The sequence below is a fragment of the Propithecus coquereli genome, unplaced genomic scaffold (assembly GCF_000956105.1).
Source record: "Propithecus coquereli isolate 6110/MARCELLA unplaced genomic scaffold, Pcoq_1.0 Scaffold107, whole genome shotgun sequence".
Lineage (NCBI taxonomy): Eukaryota > Metazoa > Chordata > Mammalia > Primates > Indriidae > Propithecus > Propithecus coquereli.
In genome coordinates, this window is record NW_012134636.1 from 1,893,822 (window position 1) to 1,910,456 (window position 16,635).

General features: G+C 49.8%; 2 protein-coding genes across 3 annotated transcripts in view; one reads left to right on the forward strand and one right to left on the reverse strand.

Moving 5' to 3' along the window:
- TTLL3 (tubulin tyrosine ligase-like family member 3) overlaps positions 1-8,597 on the forward strand; it is a 21,825-nt gene extending 13,228 nt beyond the window's left edge. Inside the window, 8 exon segments of the mRNA XM_012646774.1 lie at positions 1,710-1,953; positions 3,308-3,743; positions 6,730-6,874; positions 7,851-8,077; positions 8,261-8,293; positions 8,295-8,387; positions 8,390-8,505; positions 8,507-8,597. Coding sequence (XP_012502228.1) covers positions 1,710-1,953; positions 3,308-3,743; positions 6,730-6,874; positions 7,851-8,077; positions 8,261-8,293; positions 8,295-8,387; positions 8,390-8,505; positions 8,507-8,597 — 1,385 coding nt within the window.
- A 1,588-nt stretch (positions 8,598-10,185) lies between these two features.
- RPUSD3 (RNA pseudouridylate synthase domain containing 3) lies at positions 10,186-16,497 on the reverse strand. 2 transcript variants are annotated; one of them, XR_001137610.1, is made up of 10 exons: positions 16,373-16,497; positions 15,926-16,065; positions 14,667-14,711; positions 14,063-14,162; positions 13,225-13,332; positions 13,059-13,143; positions 12,708-12,831; positions 12,113-12,252; positions 11,081-11,339; positions 10,186-10,220 (listed from the first exon to the last, which is right to left on the reverse strand). XR_001137610.1 is itself a non-coding variant. In XM_012646842.1 (9 exons), the coding sequence occupies exons 1-9, from the start codon at positions 16,495-16,497 to the stop codon at positions 11,148-11,150; spliced, it is 1,059 nt and encodes a 352-aa protein (XP_012502296.1). In that variant the 3' UTR covers positions 10,919-11,147. The 2 variants fall into 2 exon arrangements, 1 of the variants encoding a protein (XP_012502296.1); XM_012646842.1 differs by lacking the exon at positions 10,186-10,220 and having other exon boundaries at positions 10,919-11,339.
- Between the last annotated feature and the right edge of the window lie 138 nt (positions 16,498-16,635).

Sequence of the window (16,635 nt, forward strand, 5' to 3'; positions counted from 1 at the left end):
TTGAGCCCAGGAGTTTGAGGTTGCTGTGAGCTAGGCTGATGCCATGGCACTCTAGCCTGGGCAACATAGTGAGACTCTGTCTCAAAAAAAAAAAAGAGATAAAACATTACTTGTACCCTAAAGGGCCCCTCTCATACCTCCTCCTAATCTTTACCTCCCCACAATGGTAACTCCTATCCTGACTTATAAGACCATAGATTGCCTGTTTTTAAATTTTGTATAGGCAGGGAGTAGTGGCTCATGCCTGTAATCCTAGCACTTTGGGAGGCTGAGACAGGAGGATCACTTGAGCCCAGGAGTTTGAGGTTGCAGTGAGCTATGATGACACCATTGTACTCTAGCCTGAACACCAAAGCAAGGCACTGTCTATAATCATTCAATCAATCACTTATATAAAAGTACAGTATGTACTCTCTTACCTCATTCTGTTTTACAGCTGCATAGTCTCATCTTGTTTGGATGTACCTTCATAGATTTATCTAATCCTTTTCTGATGGATATTTCGATGGACTCCAGTTTCTTCCTATTTATTTGTTCATTTATTGATTGCTATTATAAGCAACATTATGATGAACATCCCGTGCAGATATCTTTGTGGCCTTTTCCATTTATTTCCTTAGGATAAACTGAAATGAAATTGTTGGGTCAAAGGGCATGAATCTTAATCTTTTGATATACAAGCCATCATATCCTTGGGAATCCTGGGGATTGATTTTGCCATTTTGAAAAAAGATCTGGTCTAGAAACCAGTCACAAGTTTTTCTGTGCCACTGGCAAGTGATCAGGCTTCTTTGGGGCCTAAACAATGAAGTATTGAGATTGATTTGTGAGTGTGTATGTTTCTTTTGTAACATGATTATGATATTTACTAGCATTAAAATGATACCTTATAAGCATAAGATAACCTCAGAATGAGATAAAATTAAAATAAGATGCCATATTTTTCTTAGGAGAATGGCTAAAATAAATAAATAATCAATCAATCAACAGTGTTGAGGGGGCGGGGTAGGCAAAAAAAAAACAATGTTGAGTAGGATGTGGGCAAACAGTCTCATATACTCTCATTAGGACTGCAAATTGGTAGAACATCTTTGGCAATATAAAATGAAAAATGCACATAACCTTGGAGCCAGCAAATCTATGGCTAGAAATTTATTCTACAAGTAATAATAATGATAGGAATTAACATTTACTGAATGCTCACCAAGTGCCTAGAAATCCTTAACATGCTTTAATTTATACAATCCTATGAAACCAAGGCACATATAGACTATACACTCTCACATAACCTGGAAGGATACCCGCAAGCACCTGGAAGCAGCAATTAGCTGCCTCTAGAGGAGACATATTTTTTGTTGTATTATACTCTTTTGTACTAATTTTTGTTTTTGTTTTATGGTGTTAACTATTGGGGGAAGAATAATATGTGCACATGCTTTTTGAAAAGCCCAATACTATTTAAATTTTTATCCATGCATAGATTCCTTTTCAGTCAAACAAAACTGGTTAATTAGAAAAAATTTAAAATCCTTTGCAAATTCCTGGCTTTCCCAAAGGGAACAGGGTTCTGAGTGAGGGAGGCAGTCTTACCTGCTCGGCCCTATCAGTTCTGTGAGGTGAGAGATTATGATGAGCTGCTTGTGGTCCCCTGGCCCTTCTCCTAGCCTAAGCCTGACCTCCTGATCCCAGACCACCCTCTCCCCTCTTAGGCATCATGTGTATGGACCACCTGGAGGAGATGCTGAAGCTGGTGGACGGCAACCCCATGATGATGAAGGACGGCAAGTGGGTGGTGCAGAAGTATATCGAGCGGCCCCTGCTCATCTTTGGCACCAAGTTTGACCTGAGACAGTGGTTCCTGGTGACCGACTGGAACCCACTTACCGTGTGGTTCTACCGAGACAGCTACATCCGCTTCTCCACGCAGCCCTTCTCCCTGAAGAACCTGGACAAGTGAGCCCCACCTCACTTCCCTTGAGCGCCCAGTCTGGCTGGGGAGCTAGCAAGCAATGGCAGTGCAGGGGACTCAGGCAGCAACGCTGGGCTCCACACAGACTCTGCAGGCAGGCAGGCAGGCAGGCAGGTCCTCATCCAGCCAGCCATCCCGCCACCCTGCACATGCTTACGGAGTATGCACCTGTGCCATTCACTGTTCTAGGCACTTGGGATGTAGCAGTGAATAATACAAGATCCCCATTCTCAAGAGCTCACATTCTAGCAGGGAGAAATAGACAAGCAATGGACATGAGTAAAATTATCTAATAGGTTAAAAGGTAGTTCATGTTATGTGGAAAAAAAGGAAAGAAAACGTAGAGCAGGGTGAAGGGAGATCAGGAAAAATTGAACAGGATAAAGGCAAGATGTGGTATTAACTCAGGGGTGGTACAAGAAGCCCGGTTGAAGCCTGGGTTCAAATTGCATCTCTTCACCTTCCAAGTTGTGTGACTTTGGTCAGGTGAAAACCTGTTTAAGCCTCACTTTCCACATCTAAAGAATGGAGGCAATAGTATGAAACTCATAATTATAGCTATTAATTATTGAGTGTTTCATCTGTAATCTGCTAAGCCTTTGTGTATATTATCTCACTTGTTCTTCATAAAACACAATGAAGGCTGGGCGTGGTGGCTCACACCTATAATCCTAGCATTTTAGGAGGCCAAGGCAGGAGGTTCACTTGAGGCCAGGAGTTTGAGACTAGCCTGAGCAAGAGTGAGACCCCATTTCTACAAAAAATAGAAAAATTAGCCAGGCATGGTGGCACACACCTGTAGTCCCAGCTACTCGGGAGGCTGAGGCAGGAGGATTGCGTGAGCCCAGGAGTTTGAGGCTGCTGTGAGCTATGACACCACCACACTCTAGCCCAGTGACAGAGCCGAGACCCTGTCTCAAAAAAAAAAAAAAAAAATGAAGTGGGTACTGTCATTTACAGATATGAGGAGCACACAGGTTGATGACTTGCCTAAGATCTCACAACTAGCTGATGGTGAAGATGGGACCTAAACACGTCTTGGTGACTACAGGGCCATACTCTTACCCAGCTTCTTACCTTCCAAGCACTGGGAGGGTTAATTATGCACAAGGCACTTAATACGGTGGCCCCTGAAGTTAGTGCCCTCAGAGCAGTCCTGACAGATAAGACTGGTCCTGGCCCTAGAAGAACGTGGTGAGGCCCAGGCCTTTGTCCTTTTTGTCCCGCCGTCCAGTAGTGCCCCATCTCAAGTTAAACAGTCCAGGGTTTGCCTGTCCTGCCTGAGTTTGGGTGGGAGGGCACAGGGGCTGGACCTCAGCTTCCTGCTTTCTGCCCCAGCTCAGTGCACCTGTGCAACAACTCCATCCAGAAGCACCTGGAGAACTCGTGCCATCGGCATCCACTGCTGCCCCCAGACAACATGTGGTCCAGCCAGAGATTCCAGGTCCACCTGCAGGAGATGGGGGCCCCAAACGCTTGGTCCACCATCATTGTGCCTGGCATGAAGGCTGCTGTGATCCACGCACTTCAGACCTCCCAGGACACTGTGCAGGGTCGGAAGGCCAGCTTCGAGCTCTACGGTGCTGACTTTGTGTTTGGTGAGGACTTCCAACCCTGGCTGATCGAGATCAATGCTAGCCCCACTATGGCACCCTCCACAGCTGTCACCACCAGGCTCTGTGCTGGCGTGCAAGCTGACACCCTGCGAGTGGTCATCGACCGGAGGCTGGACCGCAACTGTGACACGGGAGCCTTTGAGCTCATCTACAAGCAGGTGAGGTGGTCAGGCCTGGGCAGGACCCCAGGAAGTCTGCCCCCTCTTCCAGGCAGCCCCATAGTAGAGCACAGTGCTCTCCAGTCAGTCCCAGTTCAAGACCTGGGTTCAAGTCCTGGTCTCACCAAGGTGATTTTATCACTTGAGCCTCAGTTTCCTCATCTATAAAATGGAGATAATATTACCATCTTTCTCATGGGGTTTGGGAGAATGAGATGAGTTAATACATGTGGATAATATTTCTAGAGAGGCATATAACATAATGTTAAGAACACAGACTCTGAATCTCCTTGAGTTCAAATCCCTGCTCAATAACTATGATCTGCATGACTTTGGACAAGTTCCTAACCTCTAGGTAGTCTCAGTTTCCTCATTTGTAAGCCAAGAATAAAAATAGGCTGGGCACAGTGGCTCACACCTGTAATCCTAGCACTCTGGGAGGCTGAGGTGGGGGAGAATTGCTTAAGGCCAGGAGTTTGAGACCAGTCTGAGCAACATAGCAAGACCCCGTCTCTACAGAAACATAGAAAAATCAGCCGGGCATCGTGGTGGACACCTGTAGTCCCAGCTACTCGGGAGGCTGAGGCAGGAGGTTCGCTTGAGCCCAGGAGTTTGAGGTTGCTGTGAGCTAGGCTGACGCCACGGCACTCTAGCCCGGGCAACAGAGCAAGACATAAGGTTGTGAGAATTAAATGAGTTGATGATATAAGTACTTTAGAATAGTGCCTGACACATAGTAAAGGCTACACAAGTTTTAGCTATGTTGTTATTACTTAATAAGGTTGTTAGGAGTTTTATGCTAAATAGCAGCACCTGAAAAGTACCTCAACATACAGTAAAAGGCAATTAGTGATGGCTGCTGTCATTATTATTATCAGTATTTTACTCATCTATTCCAAAAAGAGATTTAAGTCTACTTGTAGAATAGAACAGGATTTTTAAAAATCAGTCAGAAAACCGATCTCCAGGGGTTCTGAGCTCTGGAAATAATTTCATGTGGCAGTTTAATTAAGTGCCTTCTGTTAGAATTCGGTTTCTCTCAAGGTTTGGCTACAGGGAGAGAACATGCTAATCGCCATGACTTAAGGGGCCTTGTCTTTGTTACAGTTACTGATCATATCTTAAATTAATACACTGGCATTTTAATTTCAAAAATGCAAATGAGGAAATACAAGGACAGGAAAGTATGACAAAGCCAAAGAAAAAGGTACTGTCATAGTGCAATGGTTCCCAGATGCTGGTTCACAGGCCAGAACCACCTGGAAAGCCTTCTAAAGGTCTAGATGTCAGGGGGCCACAGCCCAGAGACTGGCCCAAAATGTCTGGCTTGGGGACTACAGTATCTGCATTTTTCAAATGTCCTTTTGTCCCCCAAATGTCTTTATTGCTGCTTTGTTCTTGTTTTTGTTTTTTAGGCCAGCAGGGAATCAAGGCTCACACCTTGCATTGGTTTTATTGGTTTTATTGTCTCTTTCATCTCTTTTAATCTAGGTCAGCCCCACTGCCTTTTCTTTCCCCATAGTTTTGATCATTTGAAGGGACCAGGGCTGGTGGTTTTGTAGAACTGTCCCACATTCTGAATTTATCTGATTGTTTCCTTGTGGTGTTATTTAACTTCGTCTTCTGTTATCTGAATGTCCCATAAACTAGAAGTTAGGTCAAACAGCTTGATGAGGTTCAGGTTAAACACATTAGGCAAGAACACTTCAGAGGTGATACCAGGTCTCTCCATTTAAGCTATACACTCCCCTTAGCAATTATTATTATTATTATTATTTTTAGAGACAGGGTCTCACTGTGTTGCCCAGGCTAGAGCACAGTGGTCTCATCATAGCTTCACTGTATCCTCCAACTCCTGGGCTAATCAGTCTTCCCACTTCAGCCTCCCACGTAGCTGGGACTATAAGCCCATGCCACCACGCCCAGCTAATTTTTAAATTTTTTTGTAGATATGGGGTTTCACTATGTTGCCAAGGCTGGTGTCGAACTCCTAGCCTCAAGCCATCCTTCTGCCTCAGCCTCCCAAGTAGCTGGGACTACAGGTGCATGCCACCATGCCCAGCTAATTTTTTCTATTTTTAGTAGAGACGGTCTCGCTCTTGTTCAGGCTGGGCTCAAACTCCTGAGCTCAGGCAGTCCTCCCACCTCGGCCTCCCAGAGTGCTAGGATTACAGGTGTGAGCCATCATAGCTCACTGCAGTCTCCAATTCCTGGGCTCAAGTGATCCTCCTACCTCAGCCTGCTGAGTGACAGCTGTGTTTTTAACAAGCCCCATGTGATTCTGATGTTTAGATATATTCTAATCAGGATCCTTTAATGACATAGAAGACACTTTGATCTAGCTGCAGGTTGTTGGCAAGGCACAGGGGCTCTCCTGGAGCCCAGCTACAAGAAGTACAGCTTGGCTTACTAGGAACAGAAAATTGTCAGGGAGTGCCTCTCCCAGACCCTTTTGTCTGCACCCTCTGCATATTTGCTACTTCATTCTCTCCACAGACTGTGTTCTTGACGGTTCTCAGTTTCTGCTCCCTCATACCTTGGTGTCATATGAGGCTCTAGGCAGTCTCCAAGCCTCTTATCTGTCTGGGTGTCATAACTCAAATTCTCTGTGCAGAGAATGTGGCTCAGTTCCAGAAGCTGTCCACCAGCAGTAGCCTGTGAAGTGGAACCACACACATTCTAACAGGGGCTGGGGTAGCTAGGAGGGCAATGGGGTGCAAGGGTGATGGTGGGGGCATGGCTAGGTAACCCCTACTCCCCTGGGTTACCAATCCCTGGGGCTCTGGGACTCTCTAGGTACTGATTCGGGTCCCCAGGGCCAGATCCCTTAGAGAACAGAGGTGGGCTTCTCATTTCTCAGCCCAGAAATATCTCGTGACAAGATGCCTCAGAAATTAATCCCATCCATCTCTGTCTTGGGTCCTGCTGGGCCAAGGATCCCGGCACCACTGTCTGAGTGGGCCTTGTCTCCTCTTCTTGCCCACAGCCTGCTGTGGAGGTGCCCCAGTATGTGGGCATCCGGCTCCTGGTAGAGGGCTCCACCATCAAGAAGCCCATGGCGATGTGTCATCGGCGGATGGGGGTCCGCCCAGCACTCCCTCATCTGCTGACCCAGCAAGGCTCTGGGGAAGGCAAGGACTCAGGGACCCCTACCCACAGGTCAGCTTCTAGGAAAGTTGCTGGGGCCAGGAGCCTGGGGCACAGTGAGAAGCCAGACTCCACTGCCGTCACCTCAGCCCCCGGAAAGGGGAAGAAAGGCAAGGCAGAAAGTGCCACAGCCCTGGTTCGCCCCAGTCTCTGGAAGTGGGACCCCCCCAGCACCAGGATGGGCTGCATTTTCACCATGACCTTTGCTAGTGGGGACAGGCTACCCCAGCCCTTGAACAGATTGCCACTGGATCCAAAGAACCCCCAGGCCCTGGGTAAGACCATTTCCCCCAAACACCCTATCATCCCAAGGCAATTTCTTCCTGCTGTCCAGGCCCCTCCCAGCCACCGGGATTTGCCACCCCACCAAAGAGCTACCAGTAGCAAGTAAAGGCCACTATTCACAAAGTATCCTTTTAAAATACAAAGCCAAGTGAGTATTGTTCTCTCCAAGTAGTCACTCTGTGAGGCAGTTATACTCATCTCAAAGAAGCCAGACTCAATCCCAGGTTAATCTCTCTCCAGAGCCCAGGCTTTTCCTGCTGCAGTATTCTGCCTTTGCCTCCAAGCAGAGTCACCTCTGGGGGAAAGGAACTGATGTTTGTACAGCACTTAACAGTTTACACTGTGCCGCTACCTACTCAGCTCCTTTAGTCCTCATAACAACCTAGCAAGGTAGGTGCTGTTATCCCCATTTTCCAGCTGAGGTATCAGGAAGTTTCAAGAAGTTGCCCGAGATTGCACAGCTCAGAAGGGGCAGAACTGGGATGCAGACCCAGGTCTGGTGGACTTCAAACCCTGTGTTCACCCCATTGCCTCTGGAGGAGGAACCGGGAGGGCTCCATCTGCCCTCCCCCTGCCCTTCCCCTTTCCCCCGCCCACCCTCTGCACACACCTTGTGGGGCAGCTGGTCGTCCTTGGGGCCTCCCCAGGCCCTGACAGCTTCCCTTACTCCCACAGCCCCTTACCACCTCCCCAGCCTCCACGCCAAGGCCCGGCTGCCTTCTCCCCACGTGCTCCGACCGCAGGGGCGGGTCTTCAGACTGCAGCACAGCAAGCTGGTGGGCTCTAAGGCCCTGTCGACCACAGGCAAGGCCTTGATGACTCTACCCATGGCCAAGGTTTTCATTTCCTTCCCTCCTAACCTCGATCTCAAGCTGGCATCCAGCATCCCGAAGCAAAGAAAGGTGGGCCTCAAACTATGACTCACACCCTAGTGGGCAGTGCTGAGCACTGGGGTCAGGGCTGGAGGACACAGGCAGAGGGGCAGCTCCCAGGCTGCCTGGCACCCCACGGGAAGGGCTTGTCTCCCTCAGAACCCCCTTCTTAGATTCTTGATCATCTCTCTCCTCCCCTCCTTTCACAACGAGGCTGTTGCTCCCCTGTGCCTTCAAGGCCTCCATCCTGGAAGTGCCTTGTTTCCTCTGTCCTTTGAAGTTGGAACTCTTCCTAGCACCCATAGGAAGGTCAAGGCCAAAGGCAAGTTCAAGGCCAGACTCTGCGACAAACCCAAGGCTGAGGCATGCCCCATGAAGAGGCTGAGCTTCCCAGAACCCCTGGCCCTTGTTGATACCTTCCAGAAGCTGGGGATATGTGGCCAAGGAAGCCCCTGCCTTGATCCCCACTGCCCCTGTCCTGGATCCAGCACCAAATAAAAAGGAGCAAGTGATGTACTCTAGGCTCGGCCCCATTGCTATGGGAGGGTGAAGTGGGGCAAGGCCCTCTACCCAAGGTCCACAGCAAGAGCGAGAGGCCATCAGCAGTTCCTACCTAGCGACAGCCCAGGGGCTTCCTGTTCAGGGTCTCCTGTAGCATCTCTCATCCCTGGATGGCCGTGGGGAGGATAAGCCTTTGCTTTACAGACGAAGAAACTTGAAAGAGGACCCAAAGATCATATAGCAGTGAGTAGGAGGCAAGGACATATTGCCAGAAATGCTGACCACTGGGAGTCCCCCCAACCCCAGAAGATGAGCGGGGCCTGGCAGCAGAATGACACCTAATGTGCACAGGAACGTTTATGCCATGAGAGGGGAAAGGGTTGACCTTGCCTGAACTCCAGCCCCTCTCCAGAGCGAGTGGGTCTGTGCCTTCCTCAGCAAGGGGCCACAGTCACCTAAAAATGAAATATCCAACAAGCCACACCCATGTGGGAAAAAGTATGGTATTTCCTGGTTGTAGTGGGTTGAATGTAGTGGGCTGAAAAGACCTGTCCACCTGGAACCTGTGAACGTGACTTTATTTAGGAAGAGAGTCTTTGCAGATGTGATTGAATTTAAGATCTTGAGATGAGGTCATCCTGGATTATGTGGGTGGGCCCCAAACACAACGGCAAGTGTGCTTTTAAGAGTCAGAAGAGAAAATACAGACCAGGAGAAGGCCGTGTGAAGACGGAGGCAGAGAATGGTATGGCGCAGCCCCAAGCCAAGAGACACCTGGAGCCACGAGAGAATCTAGAAAGCATTCTCCCCTGCAGCTTTTAGGACGAGGTGGTGCTGTCAACACCTTGGTTTTGGACTTCTGGCCTCCAGAACTAAGAATACATGTGTGTTGTTTTAAGCCACTCAGGCTGTGGTCATTTGTTGTGGCGGCCCTAGGAGACTAAGACACTAGTCAAGCTGAAGATACAAACACATACTCTGATCCAGAAACGCCTGCAGAACTGAACCAGGAACGCACATAGGCAGGTCTGGGGTAACAGCCAAATGCCCTCACTGTCCATTAGCAGTAAACGGACATTCTACTTGCTGACGAAAAGAAAAAAAAAAAAAAAGAAAGAAAGCAGTAATATGGATAAACTATGGCCTGTCAAGACTGGAATTCAAACCATGTGACACACAACACAGATGCCGCTCACAACTAGGAGCACGAGCAAATCACGAAACATACGGCATGGTTCCATTTACGGAAACCCCAAAAACAAGCGAAATGAAATACGTGTATTGTTTAGGGATGCCTATATATGTGGTTAAAAAAAGAAAAGCAAAGAATTCTCCCAAGTCAGGCCAGTAGTTTCTAACCTAGAATAGTAGAAACCCTTCGGGAACTTTTAAAAAGTTGCCATCGATGCCAGGGTCTCCACTCTAGGCTCAGTAAACCAGAATCTTTGGGGTGCAGAATCACGGGGCAGCATGGGACTTCAGTTTCCTGAAGGGGCTGGGGGAGGGGATCCTAATGTGGGGCCAGGGTTGCGAATTGCTGCTCTACAGGCAAGAGGGTGCTTCTACTTCACGCCCCGAGGGGGGTTATGTGGGTGTCACTTCACAATTACAGTCAGCACTCCTTATCCGCAGGCTCCGCATCCCCGGATTCAACCACTGCAGACCAAAAGTACTAAAAATAACAATAACAATAAAAAAACAAATTTTAAAATACAGTAGAACTATTTACATAACATTTCCATTGTATTAGGTACTATAAGGAGTCTAGAGATGATGTAAAGTCTAGGGGAGGACGTGCCCAGGCTGCACGCAAATACTACACCATTTTATATAATGACTTGAACATCCATGGATTTTGGTATCCAAGGAGGGTCCTAGAACCAATCCCCTACAAATACCGAGGGGTAGCTTTATTCTCTAAATCACAGAGATGCTTTGGGCACTATTTGTGTGTTTGATATATTTCACAATTTTTTAAAGCAAAAGATCAACACCTCCACTTATATAGTCAATTTTATAGAGACAGAAAGTAGAATGGGGGCTACTAGGGGGAAATGGGGAGTTAGTGTTTAAGGGGCACAAAGTTTCAGTTTTGCAAGACGAAGAGTTCTGGAGACGGATGGAGCTGCGTGCACGTGCAGACCGCACAACAGTGTGTGCTGCCAGGTGTGGTGGCTCCTGCCTGTAATCCCAGCGACTGGGGAGGCCGAGGTGGGGGGACTGCTTGAGGCCAGGGTTTAAGACCCGCCTGGGAAACATAGTGAGACCCCTATCTCTAAAAAAAAAAAAAAAAAAGATTATATATTCAACCCAGCAGAAAGCATGGTCCATGACAAACATTTACTTGCTTAGCAAATCCTGAAAACCATACCATGAGGTAGGAACTTTTATTATCTCACATCCAGAGAGGTGAAGTCACTTGCCCAAAGCCATACAGCAAGCAAGTGGCCTAAAGAGGAGTTGATCTTAGGTGTGTTTGGCCACAGAGCCCAGGACCTTAAACCACGGCCTTATTGCATGTAGAGCACTGACCTCATTCTCCTTGGGCCCGGCTGCAGCACCCCTTGCCTTTCAGTGGGGGGTCCGGAACAGAGGGGGACTATTGTTGGTGGAGCCCCAGGCACTGTAGGGTCCTGGAGAAATAAGGGGGCAGAGGTGCCAGGAGCTCGACAGGGGTGTCCCTGGGCCTGGTGCCTGGGAGGAGCAGACGATGCAGGTGGAGGTGCAAGGGCAGCTGGGCAGCCTGGGAGGGGGTGAGGTGGAGGCGTCTGAGGAGAGCTTCAGCCAGGACCTGGAGTGGGAGAGGCGGTCGGTGTTGAGCCACATAAATTCCGACCCGCTGAGTACCCAGCTCCAACGGGAATGGGAGTAAGGCAATTCCTCTCTCTCCAGTCTGCAGTTGTTAGTCATTTCCTTTCTACACACACACACCAGCACCCACGGTGTGGCAGAGACTGGCTGGGGGTTCACCAAATCAGTTTCCTCCTGGGCGCACAGCTGAACTACATTTGCCAGCCCCTCCTGCCGTTTGGTGAGGCCACGTAACTGAGCCGATGGAGTGGGGGTGTGTGCATGCCACTTGCAGACCCGGCCCGCAAAAACCTCATCCACGTGAACCTACGCCATCTCCCCTCACCTGGCTAGACAGCAACCACCTGGATCCGACTGACTGCTTGGGGCAGAGCCCACTCCCAGCCACCTCCCATTAACTGAACTTAACGTGGGGGAGAAGTTACTGTGCTAAGACGCCGGCACTGTGGGTTACCGTTAGCGCAGACAGAGGGACGCAAATACACATGCAAGCTCTTTCATCCCTTGCACCAAACAGACTTAAGGAATGGCAGACTTGGAAGGGCTTTTAGAAATCAGCCACTTCGACTCCCTTATTGAACAGATGGGCAGAATGAGGCCCAAGAAAGGGGTGTCAGTTGCCCAAGGCCACACAGCAAGGTAGGGGCACAGCCAGCCTGGGAAGCCAAGAGGGCTGCCTCCCAGTCCCGGGCTGCATAGCTGGGTTTGGAGATGCTCCCCCAACCAAGGCAGCAGGCAGGGGGCCTTGAGTACCTGTTTTTGGGGTTTGGTGCTCTCAGCTGGCAGCAGAAAGCGCTGGCCCAGGACAGTGCCCACGCGAGCAGCGTACGTGTGGTCCCCGAGCACAGGACAGAGCTGTAGCACCATGTGCACTTGCAGTTGACTGGGGAACACTGGGCGACAGGAGAGACAAGATGGACGGTGCGCAGCTGCCGTCTCGCCCAGCACCGTCCCTCCCCCTTTCCTTTGGGGAAACACCACCTCCATTCTCAAATCATGTGCTTTCAGTGAGGGTGCTACAGCCGCTGCCTCCAGAGAGGGGCAGAAGACCAGGTCAGGACAATCAAAACTGCCACCCACCTGGCCTGTGGGATTTGCTCATGATGAGATGCAACCCTGAACTAACTGCTGAGGCTACTGGGAGTAAGGACTGCTCTTTTCTGCGGGAGTGCTAAACTCGTGGGGTGCAAGCCTGAAGCTGCCTCCGCCAGCTGGGCCTGGTCACATACACCCATGGGGCCCATCGAATGTTCCCTAGGCTGCTGCTGAGGAGCACCACTGTCCTCCCACCCCCTGGCGTCCCCAAGCCAAGTCCTGCTCTGAAGGCTGGCTGGGAGTCCAGACCCACCTGTCACTGGCTGCAGCTGGACCAGGGCACAGCCAGAGCCCGTGGCCACCACACGGAAGTGGCTGAGGGTCTTCTTGACACCTTCTAGGATGTCCTTTCGGGAGGGGTCCTTCACTGGAACTACCTGTGGTGCCAGCCAAGAATGCACAAGCTTCACACACACCTGGGAACCGTACCCAGATCGTCCCTGCTGCCAAAAGATTCAGGACAGGGCCCCAGCACAGGCAGTGGTCCTTCGCCTGTTTTAGGGGACAGGAGAGCCAGCCACCCCAAGTCCACACCCCTGACTCCTCCATAGGAGTAACATATCCAGAAGGACCCCTCCTCTTTCCGGCTCAAATGCTGACTCACAAGATTGACTGCATCAGCGTGTTCCAGTTTCAAAGCTGCTTGGATCTTCCCCTCAGAAACAGCTGGGATCCCATCGGTGACAGCACTGAAAAGAGGGCAAGAGGAGGTCAGAGAGTGGCTTGCTGGGACCTCCCCACTGTCCTAGGAACCTCCCAGCACCTCTCACCAGTAGGTGGCTGTGGGTCTCTGGGCTCTCCGTGAGTGGGTGAAGAACTTCTGGAGGCGACTTGCTGTCTGGGGACAACTGGAAAGGAGTACAAGCCCAGAGGTCTCCCTGGAGGAAGGGGACAAATTACACAAGTTAAAGTCCCTTGGGCTCACACACAAAAAAGGAGACTCCTATGAAGGAACACTGACCTATTTAAGGCCAAACAGTAACACCAGGACTATAACCCAGACCACCTCCTCAGAAACAAGTAAGGCTTCCCCTTGTTTGATAACAGGACTATTTAGCTTGATGTGTTTCTTATCTTGCCCTGGCTGCCAGGAAGCTCAGAGCCAAATGTCATAACAATTGCCACCAATTGCTGATTGTCCACCATATGCCAGGCACTCTACTAGGAATTTTAAGTTTGACTAGGAACTTAAATAATTAAGCTCCCCACAAACAAGCTCACAAGTTTGTGGAACTGCAGAAATACTTCATCTTAAGTACCATCTCTAATTGATAGCAGTTAAAGGAAAGAATACCAAGGATTGACTACCAAGGCCAGTCTTGAGTATGAGCTTGGAGAAGTGACTGCACACTGAGCATAGGAATTATTTTTTCTATTTTACGATTAAGGGAACTGAGGCTCCCCTTCATGCTTTGCCTAATATCACACAGTTCGTACACAAGATTTGAACTCAGTTCCATTGGCTTCCTCCTTTTCAGAGTCCTTGTATCCTACCTGTATGATCTCAAACCTTCCCATGGAAAATGTCTCAGCTTATTCCTGAGAAGCTGTCCCCCCACCCCAAATAGATACCTGTCCTCCTACCTTCCTATCACCCCCACCACTTACTTCCCAGGTGCTCGGACAACCTGGAGCTCCTGCTTCCCAAGCCCCAGGGACTGGCTCAGCTCTGGCAGCACTGAGAGCAATGTTAGCTCCTCTGGTTTTCCTGGAAAATAAGAAGGAAGATCTAGGTGCAGTGGCTTAATGCCTGTAGTCCCAGCTACTCGGGAGGCTGAGGCAGGAGTTTGAGACCAGCCTGGGCAAAATAGTGAGCCCCCCCCCACCCAATGTCTAAAAACATTTTTTTAATTAGCTGGGTGTGGCAGCATGCACCTGTAGTCCAGCTACTAGGGAGGCTGAGGTAGAAGGATGGCTTGAGCCCAAGAGTTAAGAAAGAGAGGGAGGGAGGGAAGACAGGCAAGAAGGACAGACAGGGAGAAGGAGAGGGAGAGAGATGGGGGAGGAGAAGGGGCAAGGAAAGGAAGAGAGAGAAAAAGAAAAACAGAAAAAGAAAGAAGAAAGAAAAAGAAAAGAAAGGAAGATAGGTAGGTAGAAATTGCTCCCAGAGGCCAAAGCTTCATCCCTGTATTCCCTTCTCTTCACTACTCCCCCCCTCACCGACATCAAACCCCCTTTCACTGCATTCCCTTTCCACATGCCCTGCCCATACCTGTCACTGGCAGACCCTGTGGCTTATTCAGCGTCACTAGAGGTCCTGAAACATACATTACATGAACATCAGCAGCAGCACAAGCATCAGTAAACCTTTATGCAGCACTGAGAGTTTACAAAGCACTTTCTCATTCATCTTAGCCCATGGCCCATGACAACTCTCAGGCTTGAGTTACCAGCTCCCCCCAAACTGAAATTCTTTCTGTTCCTCACATATGCCAAACTCACTGCCACCTCAGGGCCTTTGCACTTGCTGCTTTCTCTGTCCCAAATTTTCACGAGCTGGGTGTGGTGGCTCATGCCTATAATCCCAGCTCTTTGGGAGGTCAAGGTAGGAGGATCGCTTGAGGCCAGGACTTCGAGACTGGCCCGAGTAACATAGCAAGACCCCTCTCTACAAAAAACAAAAAAATTAGCCGGGCGTGGTGTCACGCCTGTAGTCCCAGCTACTCGGGAGCTGAGGGAGGAGGATGACTTGAGCCCAGGAGTTTGAGGTTGCAGTGAGCTATGAGGATGCCAGTGCACCCTAACCTAAGCAACAGAATGAGACCTTGTGTCAAACAAAACAAAACAAAACCAACAAATTTTCAAGAGCCTGTCTCCTTCACATCATCCTGGTGCGAATGTCATGCCATAGAGACCTGAATCTCCAATCTGCTGCTTTCTACAGTTCGTACTATCATAACTCTCTGTTTTAGTTTATTCATAGCACTGATCACTAGTCACTTGTTCATTTATTTTCTGATTAACCCATTTCTCCCACTAGAATGTTGGCTCCCTGAGGACAGGAACCATATTTACCTTTTTTAGCATTGAAGATTGCCTAGAACAGTGCCTAGGACATAGCGTATGTTGAATAAACAGTTGAGAAAATGAATACATCACTGAATAGAGACTAAGGTTCAGAGAAATTATTTTCCTAAAAGCCTACAGCAAGCTAAATTACAGAGCCTAGATATGTCTGACTGCAAAGCCTATGCTTTGTCCGTCAGTAAACAATAATTTACTGCTATAGCAATTCCCATTACTGAGCACCTGCTATGCGCACGCTCTCTAGTCATTTGCACCCTCCCCCCACCACAACCCTATCGCCATGATGCTGGGACACGTCCTGTGTGGCTCATCCCAGCTCACGCTGCTTGCTAGCGGCAGGCAGAACCAGGATTTGATACCAAGGGCTTTAATGGAGAGCCCAGCCAACGTTCCGGCGGCAGACTACCCTCCCCGGCCTCTGTGGCTGTCTCTAGCAACCCTCACCTTTCTGGTCCACCACGGCTGCCCTCAGCACCTCAACCAACTCCTCCCGACTGAGGTTCTTTGGCTGCAGCAGCCGCAGGAAGGGCTGGTCCCCGAGGGGCCCCAGCCGTTTGCTGGAGCCTCTAGGTTGCAGCTGATGCCTACAAAAAGTGGGCAGAGCAACAAAGGAATCATTCGTTTCCCGTGGCGCTGTCTATTCCTTTCTCCGCACACCTTTCACAAACCTGCCGCCTCTTACAAATGCCTCCGAATGTCCGGGCTGAGCTTCTCCAAAACTCAGTTACAACTGGCCCCACTTTACAGCGGAGGGAACTGAGACTCAGAGAGGCCAAGGGACTAGTTTAGGGTCACACAGCAGAGCTGGGCTAAGAACCTCTACCCAATCCAGATCCCGCACACCCCCTGCCCTAGCTTCCCTCCTACAGGAAGGAGAAGGTGTTTAATCACCGGGCCCTGGTGACAAAGCCTGCGTCCTTGGCCGCTGCGCAGACCCTCAGCCCCCGCCGCCAGCCACCCCAAAGCCGGCCCCAAACGCCGCGGCCATCCATCTCCCCAGCGTGGACAGCGCGCATGTGTGTTCGAAAGGGCAGCCCTCGTGCTCCACTTCGAAACGCTGATTGGTTAGATTGCCTGTCAATCTAAATGGCGAACAGGCGGGACTCAGAGCCGTGAGAAGGCGGAGCTTTGCCCCCGCCAGGAAGGAGATGCGT

Bases quoted from the DNA above. Each gene is read 5' to 3' on its own strand.
- RPUSD3 (XM_012646842.1), bottom strand. From the start codon at position 16,497: ATGCGCGCTGTCCACGCTGGGGAGATGGATGGCCGCGGCGTTTGGGGC. The intron at 12,832-13,058 runs GTGAGTCAGCAT...CTGGCACCACAG, and splicing joins ACGCTGATGCAGTCAATCTT to GTAGTTCCAGTGAAGGACCC. The intron at 12,253-12,707 runs GTGGGTCTGGAC...CCTGTCGCCCAG, and splicing joins CCAGCTGCAGCCAGTGACAG to TGTTCCCCAGTCAACTGCAA.